The 19,159-nt window shown below is 38.9% G+C and overlaps 2 protein-coding genes across 2 annotated transcripts in view; both read left to right on the top strand.

Moving 5' to 3' along the window:
- Positions 1-771, top strand: part of LOC107595219 (vascular endothelial growth factor receptor 3-like) — an 8,987-nt gene extending 8,216 nt beyond the window's left edge. The window contains exon 8 of the mRNA XM_016285566.1: positions 1-771. This exon is cut by the window's left edge and continues 414 nt beyond it. The gene's annotated coding sequence lies outside the window, so the exon portion shown is untranslated.
- A 2,880-nt stretch (positions 772-3,651) lies between these two features.
- Positions 3,652-19,159, top strand: part of LOC107595194 (cell adhesion molecule 4) — a 167,974-nt gene continuing 152,466 nt past the window's right edge. The window contains exon 1 of the mRNA XM_016285548.1: positions 3,652-3,901. Coding sequence (XP_016141034.1) covers positions 3,829-3,901 — 73 coding nt within the window. The 5' untranslated portion in view covers positions 3,652-3,828. The remainder of the gene's footprint in view (positions 3,902-19,159) is intronic.

Raw genomic sequence — 19,159 nt, 5'->3', positions numbered from 1 at the left:
TTGAGAAATGCTGAAAAGATGTTTTTGTGAGGTGACATTGAACGCTTCTTTCTTCCCACCAGCCTTGGGTTGGCTTATTTCTTCAAACTGATTAACATTTCTTGTTAGGAAAACTACCATCTGCAAGCTGTACGATCATTTAGTCAGATGTAGAAATTTTAGGGCTATTGCTTTACATAAGTATATAATGTTCTGCTTCATTTGAAAGGACAGTAGATAAGATCCAAACTAACACTGAACCAATTACTCTAGAAGCACTTTGAAACTGTAGCACTTTTTTACACAAGTTAGATTTTTCCATATCTTTAAATTTAAAGCTATTAAAATAATTTTACAACATACTCACCCTCCAGTGTTGTTACTGATCTAATTAAGATAGACATTCATGTATGCCCAACTTTGAAGAAATCTCAAGAGAGTTCATCTCTATGTAAATGGCATTTACGCTGTTTATAAAAAGCTCTTTCCATTTCAGACTTCCGAGGTATTAAAAAATACCTGTAATTTCTCAGTCAAGAGTTCTGATACATAACATACATCCCCTAACTGACCATTACAAAATACAAATAAACAATATCACATGAGCATGACTGCTTTTGTCTCGAGTGGACTATCATGTGATTTGCATATTGTTCTTTTACAACAGCTTAACAAACAAGAAGTTTATATTGAGTAACTTATTGCCAGCTACTCTGTCCATTGTCCAACGAACCAATTCTAAAGCAAAATCAATACCCGAATGAACCACTGATGAGCGGTCTAATGAATGATTCAATGACTCACTTATACTCATATACAGTATAGTGCACTATCTGAAGGTGTCAGAAACCTTGGTAGACATTATCAAGTACACTTATTCATGTGCAATGTAGGAAGCAGTGACTGAGGCTATGGGTGGTGGGGCAATTTCAGATACTGCATTTTTTTAATGAATCAGTGTTTTTGAATGAATAGTCTCAGTAAATGATTCAGTGATTGTAGTCACTTGACCAATCAAATTCAAGGACAGGAATCATCAATACCGCCATAGTACTGCGCATACTGTATGAAATAATACAACGTTTTTATTCTGGACCTGTATTTCACCTTGGTCTCTAAATGGCTGGTAACTATGCTTCTGTCCAATCTAATAATATAGGCAAGAACTAGAAATGTGTCAGGAAACGCTTTGAATACAAAAGAAAAGGAGAACAAATCCATACCTAAAAAGGCCTTGAGGCAGTCCAGAAGTATTTTTTCAGAATGTGACATATCTCATTTTTACATGCTGCCACAAGCTTAACTTGGTTTGACATTTTCACAAACACCATGAGCTGGAATTGCCTGCACTGTACTCAGTCACCACATAACCACAACTGTTTCTTAATTTTACCCTCCAATGCTTTAACCTTAGCAGTTAATCACTGTAAACATTATCATAGCTACTCATTTCATTTCTTCTGTCTGCTATATTAGTGTTTCATTTTTTGTGGTTTTATTACCAGTGTGCGGCTGACCAGAGGCCGCCATTAATAACTGTGTTTTGCATGCTTTAACAATGACAGTTCATTAATGAAGGAACATGCCATGGAATACAACAATATTATTACACAGATTATTCAATATCTCTCTTCCTCTCCAGTGCTTATTCATAAAGTCCTTGAACAAGAGGATATATTAGCATGGCGACTTCTTTGGAGTACAAACATTTGAAATGGCTATGGACCTAAAAGAAAAATCCCATTTTTAAATTTCGCTTTCTCTTGGGGCTCTTCAAAGTAAATGGCCTGCAGCAGGAAAAGCTCCAAAGGGTCACGCATTTCAAATTTACATCATCAAGATAATGGACTTTCATAAAAGAGAGGTCTGAATAATAAAAGCTCCAAAATGTCCACGGTTCTCTTGGAGTTTTTCAGAGCTGTAGGAGTCGGCAAACCCTACACCTCTAATTCACAGAAAACCCATTTCCCCCACCACTGTTTACTCAGAAAGGATCCCAAACATCAAAAACTGCTAATTTACTGCATACATATTTTAGTTCAAAATGCCATGAGTTGCAATTTAGAATTAGAAATACTGATGTGTTAAAAGTATTTTTCACATCTTAAGGTTCTACTAAGGTGCTTGTCAACAGTCATGGTCATTTTCTCATTTAAATGGCTTGCAGTTTCCTTTGTATACATGTTTCCGTTTTCAAATTATTTATGCTCTGACCAAAGAAGTCCAAAAGGTTTGATGTGTGCTGGCCAATTATAAACTACTCTGGCAACCACGCGGCGCTACACGTGGAAAGAATGAAAGCAAACAAATGATTTGGTTCCTGCAGGGACTTTCTGGCTGTTGATTTCTTGCTTGTCTGTGACCATAATCTTCTAGAAGTGTTTCTTATGATTGACTATAATTGGACAAAGGAACCAAATCTATAATAGGCAACAGCAAAAACAAAGCATCATTTGAAGCAGCCAGTAGACCTATTGTTCTTTTTTTCATTTTGCTGCTATTGCATAATTTAACATCTGAGATTTCTTCTACCAGAAACACATGGTCATGTTAAAATGAATGTAATCTGTATCTGACTCTCAAAGCTTGTATTTTAGATAATATGATTAGTCTAGCGGTGGGTTAGCATGTTGATTTCAAACAACTAGTTCAAAAACCTCTTAAATATTTTTTGTGAATTATGTCCTCCAAATTAAAATATATATATATTTTCATTCTAAGAGCCAGGTTTGACTAATTAATGTAGAACTGAACCTAAAAGCTGAATTATATGTTGTCAAGACAAAAGCATTTTTCATATATCTAAGTTGTGGCATGTGTTACAATATGACGATTTTTTAATTTTGTGCTTAATGATTGTTATTTAGCACATAATATTCAATGTGACAACTTACTCCGCTTTTTTAGTTCCCAGAAAGGTCAACGTGTGTTCTGTGGACTTATAAGTGTGTTCAAACGTTTTGTGTATTCAAGATTTTACAGTAATATTAAGAAATTAAAAATATTTACTTGACTAAACCAATGACAACTAGCCCCCATCTGCTCTATCTGCTCAAACCTGTTGAAAACCTCATTGTGATTCTCCAAATCATCACATGATGTCGCTAAATACAAACCATAAATCCAACTCTCAAGACTATGAATTGTTTTAGGTTTTAATTACGAGGAAGATATGAAGTCGCGCTCGGGCTGGTTTCATGCCAGCTTGGTTGCTAATGATCGCGTTGATTCTGTTCGTCGTATGTCACACAGTTGAATGAATCACATTCTAATTCCTTGTTCTGAATTGGTCCAGTCAGTGAATCTGTCATTTATCTCTGCGGATTCCACAATACACGCTAGAGATTCATTCAAAAGCGCAGTCTTCCAGTAAATTCGGATTAACGTATTGATATTCCGCGCTCAAAACTTTATTGATCGCCACTGTAATTCATCACGTTAATATATAGAGCGGTTCATTTGGAGGCTATAGGACTCGTTCCAATAGCTGTTCTAGCGCTATGAATTCGGTGTCTAGCACATTGTCTTTTTTGATAAAAACAAACGGCTATTTGTCTTATGATATTATTACTCTTTACCCCGCCCATGATTGGGTGTGCGCCGGTCATTGTCAAATCCGATTGGTTGCAGCTGAGCCCAAGAAAAACCGGCCCTGCTACATTTCCACCTTTCATTCAGAGTAGTGTATTGAGTGTGCGTGTGTGAGTACTAGTATGTAATACACAACAATTCCAGCTAACACTGGAGTTGAGAAAAGACATATCTCGTAGGTGAGAGCCTGCGCGCTCATGTTATTCTAATTCCTATCAAAGGAAGAGGAATTTACAGAGAGATCGGAATAACACAACGATGGCATTTTCTTCTTTTTGGAAGTATTGCGCTCCGCTTTCTCTCCTACTGCTCCTGTCCTATTCGCAGACAGGTAAGACAATATTTATTCAGTCCATAAACACTTTGGAAGTTAACTTGCCATAAACGCGGACAGATGTTTCACTAGAGAGAACTATATTGATCTGTTCACTAATGTTGCCATCGCGAGATGTATAGAATAGCCATATATATGTAAACACATCGGCATCGCCTACTACAGCATGCTCATGGGTTCAGCCCATCGCCAGCATTAAATGTGCTAGAAATCACGTTAGCCTTTGTTTTAAACATTTATACGAAAGTGAAATAAATTTTGTTTCCCTCAAAGTTCTTTCTGTTCCGGTTTTCACGCTTTCTGCTATTATAGGCGCAGTTCAGGCTAATTATCGTTTATTTTGGTCAGTAGTTTGCGTCACTCACCTGCATCTCTGCTGACTCCGTTTGCTCTAGTAATAAAGGGAAGTTCGCCCAATAACTGCTTGAACAGTAGCTACACATATGTGCTTGCTAATTCATTTTCAGATGCGTTTCTATGTGCTTTGTTGTCGCGCGCATCATTGTTCTGTACAGTGCTTTTTCTTATGTAGCCTATGCGTAATGTTCTTTCATTTACCGATGTCCCTTGAGATCTCGAGGCGTTCGTATATGGCCATTGCGACAGTCAGTACAAGAGCGCAGGTACCATGAAATCATGTCATTGTGGATTGCGCTGTTCGGAGGTCCCGCTCTGAGCTCCTCTGCGCAGGGGTTACTATCCCAAATCAGTCTCAAATACAAGACTGTCAGAGCAAATCCCAACACGGGCCGCGTATTTCATGCTTGCCATCGCATGATAAATGCATCTGCCGTTGTCCTGGGATTTGGATTACAAGAGCATCTTGAAGATACTAGCTGGCCATTTAATTCTTCTCTTCAAGCTGTGCCATCTGTTTGTAAGATGATTCAATTAATAATTATTAGGCAAGAGCGAAAATAGCCTGGGACAAAAAGAAAATGCAGATACACTAATTTAGGTGTCTAACTCGTGCCTACGTCCGAAATGCATCCGTTCTGATATAAAGTCCATCATCAACAATTTATAACTTATATTGCAGACCAAAAAATATCAATTAGTTGGTACATATTAAAAAACAAACCAAATCAGACAGTTTAGCGCGTCACCAAGCTCTGGAGTAGTGAGTGGATCGGAATGACCAATATTTCTCATTCTTGCTAACAGCGTTCAAGACAGAATCACTCTCTACCTGAGATCCACTCCGGGTTTTCCTTTTCCTTCTCCCCTGTCCACTTCAAGCGAAAACAAAACGCTTTGACTTTTAAAAATGACATATTTTCATAGAAACTGCAATAAGTCGTGTAATGAACAGAATATGTACATTTTAGTCTGGTATGTAGACATGGTAAAGCCATAGTAGAATGGGGCCAATAAAGCGAAATGATAATTCCTCAATTCAGTTCCTCTCTTCATGTTTTGAATTTTATGGAAACAATATTAACATATTTATCTGTTTGAGATTTCTAAAAGCGTTCCTTTGTTGAATTCAGTAGCTATTTGTGGTCCAAGCTACTGGCAGGTTTGTGTGTGCGGTTGTTTGTTTTGTACCGTCTAACAATCAGTGAGCAACTGAAGATTTTTTTAGCTACACATTGCTATTCTTGCTCTATGTGGTTATGGCCACATTTGGATATGAAGAAATGTGTAGAATTGTATATTAGTGGGCATAGGCTTTGCAGTTATGGGTATGTGTATGTACTCATTGCTCAAATGGCTGGGTGTCTCTTCATTTGGACATTAGAGGTCAAGAGGGAGCTATGGAGATGACTGTCATTAATCTCTCCAGTGACACGAGGTAAAAGAAGAGAGAAAAAGGGGGGTTGGGGAGGGAGAGAAGGATGGAGACAACTGATTATCACACCCCTTCATCATTTAATTCAATAGATAATTTTTATACCGGAGTGCATATCTTGTTTCAGAAAGAAACATGGAAAAGTTAGTTTCTTAGAGATGCAGCAAGAGGAGAAAATGGGGGAGAGAGAACGGGGAGGAAAAAGAAGGAAAGTGTGTGAGATGAAATGATCTTTCTACCTACTGAAGCAGAATGAAAAAGAGAGAAATAGACAATGAAGAAGAGGTAAAGATGTAAACGGGGTGGAAAAGTAGAAGACTGCCAGGGAAACAGATGGAGTGACGGGGATAATGGGAGGAAGAGACTTGAACCTTTAAGAAACCACTCTATCATAGACTGAGAGAGCAGGGGAAAAGAAATATATAGAATCGTGTGTGTGCCCCTTCCCCCAGCACAACAAATACAGAATGTACTAGGCTCAGTGACTGTGTGTGTCCCTTGGGCACAGGCCTGCAGACTCATGTTGTGTTCTCCATCTGAGCCCCTCTTTCTCTTTTTGCCTCTCTCTCATTGTCTTTCTCTCCCTCTGCTTGCCATGTGTGACTGACACACACGAGCACACACACAGTTAACGGCCACAACTGCGCCAGCCGCATTCTGCATGCTGCATTCTTTGCCCGTCCCCTCTCATCACTGGCCCTGCACAGTTAATCATCTCTATTTGTTTATTCGATGGCAAGCAATATGAGAGTCATTCGTTTGAATCTGTTTTCATCATTTTTTGGGACTCTGTCAATGTTGCTTCTGCTGGAGGGCCAAATTGCCTCCTAATTGGAAAAAAGTATAAAAATAGCTGCACAGTTTAAGAGAATTTGTATGGATTTTTTTTTCTTCGAGTAAAATGCAATTACATATTGTAGTTATAATAGTTGCCTTATTATACAGTTTGACATGACTAGTCATGTGGATAAAAGTTGAAAAAAAGCCATTGTTTTAATAATAGTCCCGAGGTATGACGCTGATTTTACCAAAGTCTACGTTGTTCAACAAAAAAATTTATGACAATAATTTAAAATCTAATTGCCATTGGCAGCATTTGGGAAAACTCTGTGTGTCTATATGTGGTTTTGGCAGTTATTCTCAGTGTTTCCCTCATGCAGAGCAGCATGAGTCATGATTTTTGATGAACTTATGAACTAGTCAAAAAGATTCACAAAACTAGCTTGTGAGTTAGTGGTTTGAATCAGACTTACTCAGTGAATCATGAGTGAGTACTGCAACAATGCATTACTGAGTTACTGCAATAACTGTGACTAATTTTTTCAGATGTGTCTGATTTGACATGAACAAGAATGATTATTTGTATATTTACAAACAATATAGTTATAGATTTAATATAGATATTTGTTGTGATAAATGTTATTCAAAAAAATTCTAATGTTTCCCAAAAATATTATTGGTCGTTGTTTGCCATAGTGAGGTCCAATTGTAATGTTGAACTGACTGTAAGGGAAACTTTGTTTGGGAGTAAAATGGGTGACATCTTAAAACCATAATAAACACAATATTTGACTTTTTTCAAACAGGCATAAATATTTTTACAAAACAGAGTGATATTTATATGACACTAATACAGTCAAGATAAAATGGGAACTACACCACTTCTGAAAAACAGCCTTTATCAGGCAATCTGTAAACTAAAAAAGACATTTGACTCCTAAATATTTCATTTCACAACTCTCTAGTCATTTTTTAGTCTGGAGCCCTGTATATATTGCATGGAAATCAAATACGTCTTTTGTTTTGCACGTTTGATTTCCTAGTCTTATTCAGATGCAAAATTAGTGCATTATGTAGGGTAGGCACTATATAATTAAAATTTGTTTTATTAATTACATTTATATAGTGCTTTTCTAAGCACGCAAAGTGCTTCACATTGTCAGGGGGTATCTCCTCATCCACCACCAGTGTGCAGCATCCACCTGGATGATGCGACGGCAGCCATAGTGCGCCAGAACGCCCACCACACACCAGCTTATTGGTGGAGAGGAGACAGAGTGATGAAGCCAAATTTGCAAATTTGGCCAGGATGCCAAGGTCACACCTCTACTCTTTTCGAAAGACATCCTGCACTCTAAAAAATGCTGGGTTAAATACAACCCCGTGCTGGGTAAAATAGGGACAAACCCAGCAATTGTTGTTCTGCAGTTGTTCTGACCCAGCGGTTGGGTTAAATGTTTTTAACCTAACCCTAACCCAATTGCTGGGTTTGTCCCTATTTTACCCAGCACTGGGTTGTATTTAACCCAGCATTTTTTTTTTTTAGAGTGTGGTATTTTAATGACCACAGAGAGTCAGGACCTTGGTTTAACATCTCATCCGAAGGATGGTGCTTGTTGACAGTATAGTGTCCCCGTCACTATACTGGGGCGTTAGGACCCACACAGACCACAGGGTGAGCACCCCCTGCTGGCCTCACTAACACCTCTTCCAGCAGCAACCTAGTTTTCCCAGGAGGTCTCCCATCCAGGTTCCTGACCAGGCTCAGCCCTGCTTAGCTTCAGTGAGTAACCAGTCTTGGGCTACAGGGTGATATGGCTGCCGGCATTAGCAGGCGCATGTAGGACAGAAATTGGTATTTTCACTTGACACTTTGTTCTGTAATGCCATGAGGAAGCCGTTATCTTAAGCCAAGGTTTATCCTTTGATTCCAGTGTATGGTTGTGTAATTCCCCCAGTAAAATAAAAATGTTGACATTTAATTACAGTGGAAGCCCTCCTACCAGTATGTTAAAAACAGACATGTAGTAAAGCCTTCAGGTACTAGCTTCCTATTTTTTACTCTAATTTCACAGTGAACACTAAACCCAGGCTCAGAATAGATAAATTAAGGCGACCTATAGAGGGAGAGCTGCTGGTAAACTGTTACATAGCTACCTGGATTTCTCTTATCACTGTAATAGATTGCACATTTTATAGTCTTATATAAACAGATGTTCCTTTAGGAATCCTATTGTTTCTCAACAACACAGAAGATAGAAAAGCGAGTAAGAGTCATATGTGTGCTAAAACTTGTGAATACCTTTAATTTGAGCACGAGGAGATAAACAGGGAAGAACAGACCTATTTCAAATAATTTCAAGGAAGGGCTGGATTCATCATTGTGCTCTGACCCAGCGGTTGGGTTAAATGTTTTTAACCTAACCCTAACCCAACTGCTGGGTTTGTCCCTATTTTACCCAGCACTGGGTTGTATTTAACCCAGCATTTTTTTTTTTAGAGTGTGGTATTTTAATGACCACAGAGAGTCAGGACCTTGGTTTAACATCTCATCCGAAGGATGGTGCTTGTTGACAGTATAGTGTCGTCGCTTTTAAATGACAGAAATGATGAATAAGACGCTTGTGGTCAAGTTGACTACAAACGTTATTCAGCAAGGCCAGCACACCGCTGTTATGAAACCGAAACTCTTCCATCTCTCCCAGAAGTCTCGACTATTATTCTAATGAAACACTTAGAAAGGTGCGCCAATTAAACAGGCTTATTTTTCAGGGTTATCACTCTCAAGCTGTTTCTGTGGCTCGCTTTGATTGAATCCAAGTATATTCATTGTGGGAATTTAAGTGCTTGCTCTCTGATAAGTATGTGAATTATTGAAATGTGCCTGTTCGTACTGGACCCGATTCTGTCTGTGTCACTTGTGAGAAGGCAAAACCTCGCCAGACACGAGTTGTCAATAATTCAGACTTGGGTTGTGAAGTGCAGTCTGATTCAGATCTAATCTATTTTTTACTCTCATTTCACAGTGAACACTAAACCCAGGCTCAGAATAGATAAATTAAGGCGACCTATAGACGGAGAGCTGCTGGTAAACTGTTACATAGCTACCTGGATTTCTCTTATCACTGTAATAGATTACACATTTTATAGTCTTATATAAACAGATGTTCCTTTAGGAATCCTATTGTTTCTCAACAACACAGAAGATAGAAAAGCGAGTAAGAGTCATATGTGTGCTAAAACTCGTGAATACCTTTAATTTGAGCACGAGGAGATAAACAGGGAAGAACAGACCTATTTCAAATAATTTCAAGGAAGGGCTGGATTCATCATTGTGTTTTATGGAGCCGTTACACAGGCTGGGTTTGTCGCAGGTGGTGTGTTTCGGTAACTGTATTTCACCGTAATTATCTTCAATCTGATTCGACTGATTAGACACTCCTTTCATTTTCTTGTTCGCTCTCATCGCCTGCCTGCCTGCGGTCATTCATATTAGACGCAATATTTTATGTCTCATTTCAGAGCTGAAGAGATGGTTATTGGAAGACTGCATGGCTTTTAAATGACAGAAATGATGAATAAGACGCTTGTGGTCAAGTTGACTACAAACGTTATTCAGCAAGGCCAGCACACCGCTGTTATGAAACCGAAACTCTTCCATCTCTCCCAGAAGTCTCGACTATTATTCTAATGAAACACACTTAGAAAGGTGCGCCAATTAAACAGGCTTATTTTTCAGGGTTATCACTCTCAAGCTGTTTCTGCGGCTCGTTTTGATTGAATCCAAGCATATTCATTGTGGGAATTTAAGTGCTTGCTCTCTGATAAGTATGTGAATTATTGAAATGTGCCTGTTCGTACTGGACCCGATTCTGTCTGTGTCACTTGTGAGAAGGCAAAACCTCGCCAGACACGAGTTGTCAATAATTCAGACTTGGGTTGTGAAGTGCAGTCTGATTCAGATCTAATTTTTCTTCCTCTTGTCCTGTGAGATGTCTGAGTGGCAGATTTGCTGTCTGGTGCCTGACTATGTCTTTCTCAGCATGGAGAATAAGACTTCAGAATAGCAATGCATTGTTTCAGCACGGAGGATAAGCTTGCAGAATAGCAATGCATTATTTCTCAGTGTCTTTATTTCACAGTTTGAGAATCAGATAGAAATTTAGCAATCTGAAATGAGTTTTTTTCTAAAAAGTGCTAAGATAAATGGTAGTTTAATGGTATTTTGGGTCACAGTAACTTAGGGGTCACAAAACCCCAAAAATGAGGACCCCCAAATATGACTCTTAAATAACTGGTACTAAATTGGTACTAAAGCATAACCACATGATTAAAATATATACTTTCTTTAGGGGCTTTCAGATTTTGGATCTAGAGATCCACATGGGGCAGCAAAAAGGGGTCTATCTGTGGAAAAAAAAATTTTTTTTTAGGGCTGTCAAAGTTATAATATTAATAATATAAGTATTTTTAAAATGATAACTTTAAACAGGTTTTTTTTCCAAATATAACTTGTAGCCTTAAAAAAATAGAAAAAAATCTGTATGGACATTATTCATTAATTTTACCCACATTTCTGTTAACCATAAAACACAACCCAGTGCAGTGCAAAATTCAAAATACGGCAAAAACAAAACACTGTAAGCAATCAATACGGAAAATTCCTTCATTGTAATACAGTGCATTTTGCCCCATTTTTACAGATTTGTTTCCGAACATTTTTTCAAATAAAATTGTAAATACCTGTGACTAGTTGATTTTAAAAAGATGTACTTTTATTCATCTCTCACTTTGACAATATCACAAAATCATGAGCAAAAACCTTTCAGTTTTGTTCTCCTACACCAAGAAAATCAATCAACTTTGGGACTTTATCTTAGAGAGAGACTTGTGAGAAACTGCTAATGTAGAGAGAGAGAGAGTAAAAATGAAAGACGAGACTGTGAGACATGAAAAGAAAAGGTGGAGAGGAGATCGAGCCAGACTTAAGTGGATGTTGTGGTTGACTGCCACAGAGGTGAACATTCTTCCATATAGGGGATAGAGTTGCCATGACTTTGCAAACTCTGCCCTGTGCTTGTTTAACAGCCCCCTAACCTCTGTCTTTTCTCTCGCTCCTACTTTAATTTCTTTGCCTCATCCTTCCACCAGTTTCCAAGGCTCCCGCCACGTCTCTGTTCCCTACCCACATGAGGTAAAGGTTCCAGGCTTTTGCAGTAATTACAGGAGTTTGAGTGGCACTAAAGCCCTCACTAGGTTTGATTGGATGAAGGGCCCATTAGAACTAAAACGGGCCCCTGCTCCAGATGGAGTGTGTGTGAAAGGCTTCGTAGCTTCTTGAGAGGGAGACTAATGCCGCCTGCACCAATTACATTATGTGGAGAGTGTGGAGGTGATAATGAGGCTGTGGATGAGTGCAGAGGGCTGGAGGGAGCAGCCCTTACTCGGGACAGGTGTGTGTGAGATGTGAGTCAAATCTGACCTCAGCACATCCTCATGCAGGGAGAGAGAGATTGAAAAAGAAGAAGAGGGGAGTGGATGAGAGGGATTTTTCACTTATTTTCCTATAAATACTGAAAGCCAAAGTGTGCATTTTAAATGTTTAAAAACCATTTCTAATCCCTGTTTATGTATGACGTTGCTAAAAAGAACATTATTTTGTGTATTTGGTGTAATGCAATGTGTTTATGCGGTTTAAAGTAAAAAAAACACATTATTTTCCATATAATGTACGTTATAGTTTCTCCTCTATGCCCCGCCTTTAAACGCGTCGATTTTTACAAAGCTCATCGTTCTAAAAAAACGAGGAGTGCTCTGATTGGCCAGCTATCCAGTGCGTTGTGATTGGCCGAATGCCTCAAGCGTGTGACGGAAATGTTACGCCCCTTACCATATTGTGATGCCGTCTCCCAGCAGGACGAGACAAAACCAATAAAACCCATTACAAATGAGGCATTTGTTGCATCCAGTGGGGACATAATTACTGATTATAATGACTTATACTGTCTTTTTTCGTGTTTCATATTGCGCTGCATAAACATAAAACCATGTCTGCATTTGTGATCGGAGAAACAACAAACAACAAGCCTACTCTACACTGCTCAAAACTGGCGTTTGAATCATCAGTGGCAAATTATTGAAATATAAAAATATTTACTTACTTACTTACAGGCTGTGAGTCAGAAGTGCCAGACTGTCCTTGCAAGGTTGGAACTGCCCAACTTTATAGAACCTTTGTGCCACAGACAGATTGTAGGCTACTGGTTCAGGAAACAGTCCTCATCCTCCATAAAATGCACAGCACACATCTGAATATTTGGGTTGTACTGTTCTGGAACAGTGTTGTAAATACAACTTAACCACTGATTTCTAGTTGTGTCCTCTTTTGGAAGGCCAAACAAAGTAGTTTCGCTTTCACAACGAAACACACAGCGACTCCACAACATGGCATCAGCAAGAATTAAAGTTACGCCTTCTTTCTTTGCGTGAACATTTGGGCGGCGTTATGCAAATCTTCCCACATCGTGATGTAGACATGTGGGGGCGTGTTAGAACGAGTCGGTTTAGGTAGGCGTGGCTGACTCTTAACTTTTATAAAGAATATCTCTTTGGATTTGAGACTTTAGTCTTTGCAACTTTACAGATCTTCTTTATGCACCAAGAGCTTGAAACACTCCAAAGAGAAAGGAAAAATTTAAATCGCATCATTTGACCCCTTTAATATGCATAGACAACTTTATATAAGCAGAAAATTTGGCAAAATGTCCAAATATTACTCTGTTTGTTTAAGCATTCTGACCAGCTCAACATAGCAACAATGGCCAGCTAATGGTCTGAGTCTGTTTGGCAATGGACACAAGGGCTGCATCCGAAATTGCATACTTCCTTACTATATATAGTTGTGAAAAACAGTATGTGACAAAAAATGTATGTCCAAATTCACAGTACTCATAAAAGAGTAGGTAAAAAGTTCCCAGATGGCCTACTACTCCCGGCAAGATTCTAAAACCTCCATGCATTCGAGGGACAATTTACTATCCCATGAGGCCACAGGAGAGGATGTGTATGACAGTGATGTGACACAACTGACACTTGTAGGTCATGTGATAATGACAACATGGTGAATGTAGTATGTCCAGATTACATCCATACTACACAAATTCCTACAATATACAACATACTTTTTTAGCAGTCGCCTATATTCAAAATAAGTACCTATTCAAGAGAGAATGAGAATGAGAATGAGTTTTTATTGCCAGGTATGTTTACACATACGAGGAATTTGTTTTCATGACAGAAGCTCCACAGTGTAACAGAATGACAGTGACAGAACAAAAACACAGATAATAAAAAATAGAAAAATAGAACAAGTAACTAAGGAATAAAAATATACAAATCGACAATTGTATGTACAGGTATATAACAATAGACAGTTGTATGTACAGGTATATTATGTGCAAATTGAAATGTAGACTGAGTATGAGTGTTAGATAAATAAGGGTATGAGTGAATAAATAGTGTGTGTTCCACAGTTATTGTCAAGTGTTCATGAGATGGATGGCCTGAGGGAAAAAACTGTTCCTGTGTCTGGTCGTTCTGGTGCTCAGAGCTCTGGAGCGTCGACCAGATGGCAACAGTTCAAAGAGGGAGTGTGCTGGATGTGAGGGGTCCAGAGTGATTCTGCCAGCCCTTGAGTGTGCGCAGCCAAGGAAACCTGTCTGAAAGCAGTCCGTTTTACACAGAAGAAATCTGCACTCTGGAAGTGTTTTACTAAAAATATACTTTTGAATGTGTTGTACCAGCCGGAGTGATAAAAAACTATTTTCTAATTATTAATAATTTTTTTTTGTTGGCACTTTTACCGATAAGCACAGTAAGAGGTGGGGCAGGAAATCCTTTGTGAAAGATGGAGAAAAATTATTGGGAAATGACCAAAATGCCATAGATGGGTGTTTCTTCAACTTCGAGCACTTTTATGTCCCAGGGGTTGATTGTTTAAACAACAGATAAGGTTTTTTCTTTTTTGTTATATGAAGGCCAACTGCCTTGGAAACATTTCACTATCCCTTCATTTATTTGTACTGATATTATTAAAAATAGCTATTATTTTTACTTTTCAAATTGATTTTTTGTCAAGAAGACCCACTCTTTCAATGTTAAACTATAAAATTCCTTTATAAAATATGAATGATTACACATTCCTGATGATCTAAACCAAGATTTCTAAACGTCCTCTGGGCCAGAAGTGCCCATGTTTGATGAAACACCTAGATACCCTGGTACCATTGTAAGGAAAGAGAGAGGCGGGAAAAAAAGGAGGAAGAAAAGGCTGAAGGTTTAAAGGAGAACAGCTTGAAGGTCTCAGCACCTACACTACACAGTTCAATGGTCTGTGAAACAGTGGAGAATGGGAAGTTAAAGAGGCTAGTGTGCACGCCACCAGACTTGACTGAGGAGACTAGAGAGCAAGAGACGGAGGGAAGAATAACAAACAACTGAGGTAGCCGAAGAATCACTGGGAAGAAAGAGCAACACATTAGAGTGGAGGCTAAAAGATCCTGCATCCAGTGGAAACATTAAAGAAATAGAGAGTGCAAAGTGAGTAAGTAGCTGTGTGAAAACTAGTTGTGTAGGTGACTGCAGCAAACAGCAAAAACATGGCACCATCACAAAGTGAGAACAGATGATCAATGAGGACATTTTACTGCAGGCCACCCACCCGTCTGGAGCTGAGTGGCAGGTCAGGGGTGAAGCGCTCACACACACAAACACAATCACATTTCCCTCCCAGTCTTCTGCTCTCACTGATATGCCCACTAAAGCGCTCAGCAGTGGGCTGGTAAATGAGAATTGTAGGATTGTGCAACATTCAGAACTGAGGAATTGGCTTCCTTTTTAATTTATGAATGTGAATTTGAATTAAATTAGCCACACGCCACAGGAAACTGAACTAGAATCAGCGTTATTTTTATATTATTTGTTTACTATAATAGTTGTATTAATATTTTGAAGTAGCGTTTTTGTTTGTTTACAGTTTTAATTAGAATTTTAGCATTTGAATTTTAGCATGTATATATACATACATATATATACACATATATAGGCCTATATATACAGAAAGAGAGAGAGATCATTTTTTTTATTGTTTTTTGTTATTTTTTTTATAGTTTTTTGTTATTTTACTACTATTTAGGTTTAATTTATTTTTATTTTAGTTTATTTTTATTTATTTCTAGTTGATTTTAGTGCTTCAAAATTATTTCAGTTATTGTTAGGACAACTTTACAAATCTATCTATCTATCTTAGAGCCCTGCATTTCAGCCTTTTTTACGCCCCTCGGGCCGGGCTTCGGGCCAATTTTCTCGTCATAGTTCAAACGCGGGCTGGGCCTCGGGCCTGTTTTAGGCTTCTCCTTATTTTTTATATTTTAGACATCCATCAATTAGTGATGAAAAAAATTGCCTCGCTGGTGGAAACAACACGAGACCTGTCAAGAGCGGCTCGACGGTGTTTAGTGTCCAGCAGCAGTATGGTGCGTGCCGTCATCGCAGCTGAACAGTTCTGTGTTCAAATGCAAGCAATAGGCTTAAGCTTGCCGCAAAGCACCAGCAAAAGTAATTACCATAAATGTGACAGGGGGAAATAGTAAGGAGATATTTTAGTTATTTACTAATAAACTAGTGTTTTCTGAGTCGGTGTCGCAAGGATGAAGTTGCCGATCCTGACTCGCCATCTCATTAGACGCGCCTTTAGAGAGAAGTGCATCTTTACGGATTATGATTATAATGAAAGAGATTTTTTATATACGTATATACGTATATATAAGTTTTGTTGATATTGTGAGTCTGCCACTGGCCGCTTGGTCGTTACTTTAAAAAAACAAAAACTTATATTTAACGAACAAAAAATGCTCAAAACGTTTTTTTTTAAATTAACTTCATAAAAAAACGAAACGAAATATAATCACTTTGCTATTACATACAAAACTGAACTATTTTAATTGCTGAAACAGTAGTATAAGCTGTTTTGGGAGAAGGGGGAAAAAAGACGGGCTCGGCTCGGACTCAGGCTCGGGCCAGTAATTCTGAGAAGCTGTCGGACACGGGCCGGGCTAGGCTCGGGCCAGGGCCAGGCTAGGGCCTAAATTTGAGGCCCGTGCAGGGCTCTAATCTATCTATCTATCTATCTATCTTAAACCTTAAGGGCTTTTTCAACATTTTCAAAACTTTTAAAACAAAGTTTTAAGGTCAAAGTTGTCTGGACAAAGTTCGCTTTTCTAGTTGCCAGTTACAGTCATATATGAATTTTTAAGTCCATACCTTGCACTCAAATTCAAATAACTGAATGCTGTATTAGATTCTCTATTCTGTTTGCTGCCTCATTTCAAATGTTGAAATTAAAATGGAATTCAAATTGCAGAGAATTACTGCTTAAATACAAAGAGAGGACCTGATTGAAAACCGACACTTAATTTGGAAGGAACGGCACATAAATGAAGGTAATTACTTTCCTGTACACTTTCACAAAGCGATCTGCACCACTGTTATGGGTCAAGGGCCACACTGAGAGGAATGAATACATGGTCAGGCAATAGAGATCCCTCACAGGAAACACCAAAACGCTAAATGATAGATGCTCTCAGCGATAATGATTATCTGGAGATTACTTTGAAAACAAATTGAGGTGATGTGAGATGTGGGATTGATAAGCACTTCAAACGTGGATCAGAGCCAGACAGTACAACACCATCCAACACTGCAGCATCAGCACAACTCGGTCCCCCTTCCCAACCTGAGAACAATGAATTCAGGCTTGGGAGTGAACCTTTGATCTGGGATAATTAGTAAGCGGTAAATAAATCTTCATTAGCCGTAATTAATTTACACCACCAAACAAAAAACATCAAAAAGTTGTTGGTAATTCCACAATTAAATCTCAAAGCATGCCTCGAGGACGAGGGCAGCACTTGTGAGTATGCGCTTGCGGTGGTTAGACTCCTTATTGTTTGGTAAAAAACAAAGAAGCGGCTGTGAGGTCATCTTGTTGTGCTGGTGATGCGGAGAGTTTGTCCTTCCAGGGCTGGCGAGCAGAATTGGCCCGAGGCTCTGATAGCAGAAGATTACTTTCTCTAACAATGGATTACGTTTCCGAGATTGTCTCGGTTCGAGGGGCGTGCGCGAGGTGCTGAGACATCCCGGACTTGCGACCTTGACGATGGGTGATTGCGGGAACTCGGCTCCTGGGTGCTCTTAGCGAGAATAGGAAAATGCATAATAAGACAGGAAGGTTTTTAGTCTGAATGAATGCAGCCGTGACTGTGGCTGGGCCGGAGATTTGGAAGTCTTGTGTCTTGTACCCCTGAGACCAAACCTGGAGCGCTCGACAATCTCGCAACTCATCTGAAAAAGAAATAATGTTATCATCTCTCGCACACGGTATAGGGATGACTCGCGTCCCCCTCTGCCTCGCCGGCAAATCGCATTGCTGTGCAAGCTGTTATATTAACAGTAATTTCTGATGCAAACACACAAATCTGTATGATTCACTTTTTGAGGTGAATATCGACCTCTAGCACCTCGGGGAAGAGTGGAATTTGTCAGTATATACCGCTTTAATTGCCCATGATTCTCCTTCACCTTATCTGTGTTCAACTAATGAAGCTCTGAGGAATGCGACTGACTGCTACAGGAAATTGTCTAATTAAAAAAAAAGATTGCTTATATTTGGAAAATGGATGGCATCATATGACTCTCAGAGTGACATTTATGTGTGTACGTGGATTTTGTTGAAGCAAACGGAATTGGTTATTAAGGGACTGGTTACAGAAAATGGATGCAGGCAGGTGGTTGTTGTTTCAGAGTAAAAGAAGTTTACCCAAAAATGAAAATTCTGTTATCCTTTACTCACCTTCATGTCCTTCCAAATCAGACTTTCTTCTGTGAAAAACGAGAGAATTATGTGGAAGAAAAACTTATATTTAACGAACAAAAAATGCTCAAAACGTTTTTTTTTAAATTAACTTCATAAAAAAACGAAACGAAATATAATCACTTTGCTATTACATACAAAACTGAACTATTTTAATTGCTGAAACAGTAGTATAAGCTGTTTTGGGAGAAGGGGGAAAAAAGACGGGCTCGGCTCGGACTCAGGCTCGGGCCAGTAATTCTGAGAAGCTGTCGGACACGGGCCGGGCTAGGGCCTGAGCGTCTCGGGCCAGGGCCGGGCTAGGGCCTAAATTTGAGGCCCGTGCAGGGCTCTAATCTATCTATCTATCTATCTATCTTAAACCTTAAGGGCTTTTTCAACATTTTCAAAACTTTTAAAACAAAGTTTTAAGGTCAAAGTTGTCTGGACAAAGTTCGCTTTTCTAGTTGCCAGTTACAGTCATATATGAATTTTTAAGTCCATACCTTGCACTCAAATTCAAATAACTGAATGCTGTATTAGATTCTCTATTCTGTTTGCTGCCTCATTTCAAATGTTGAAATTAAAATGGAATTCAAATTGCAGAGAATTACTGCTTAAATACAAAGAGAGGACCTGATTGAAAACCGACACTTAATTTGGAAGGAACGGCACATAAATGAAGGTAATTACTTTCCTGTACACTTTCACAAAGCGATCTGCACCACTGTTATGGGTCAAGGGCCACACTGAGAGGAATGAATACATGGTCAGG

Source organism: Sinocyclocheilus grahami, unplaced genomic scaffold (genome assembly GCF_001515645.1).
Source record: "Sinocyclocheilus grahami isolate Dianchi unplaced genomic scaffold, SAMN03320097.WGS_v1.1 scaffold11.1, whole genome shotgun sequence".
Classification (NCBI taxonomy): domain Eukaryota; kingdom Metazoa; phylum Chordata; class Actinopteri; order Cypriniformes; family Cyprinidae; genus Sinocyclocheilus; species Sinocyclocheilus grahami.
This window is presented reverse-complemented; position numbering and strand designations above follow the sequence as displayed.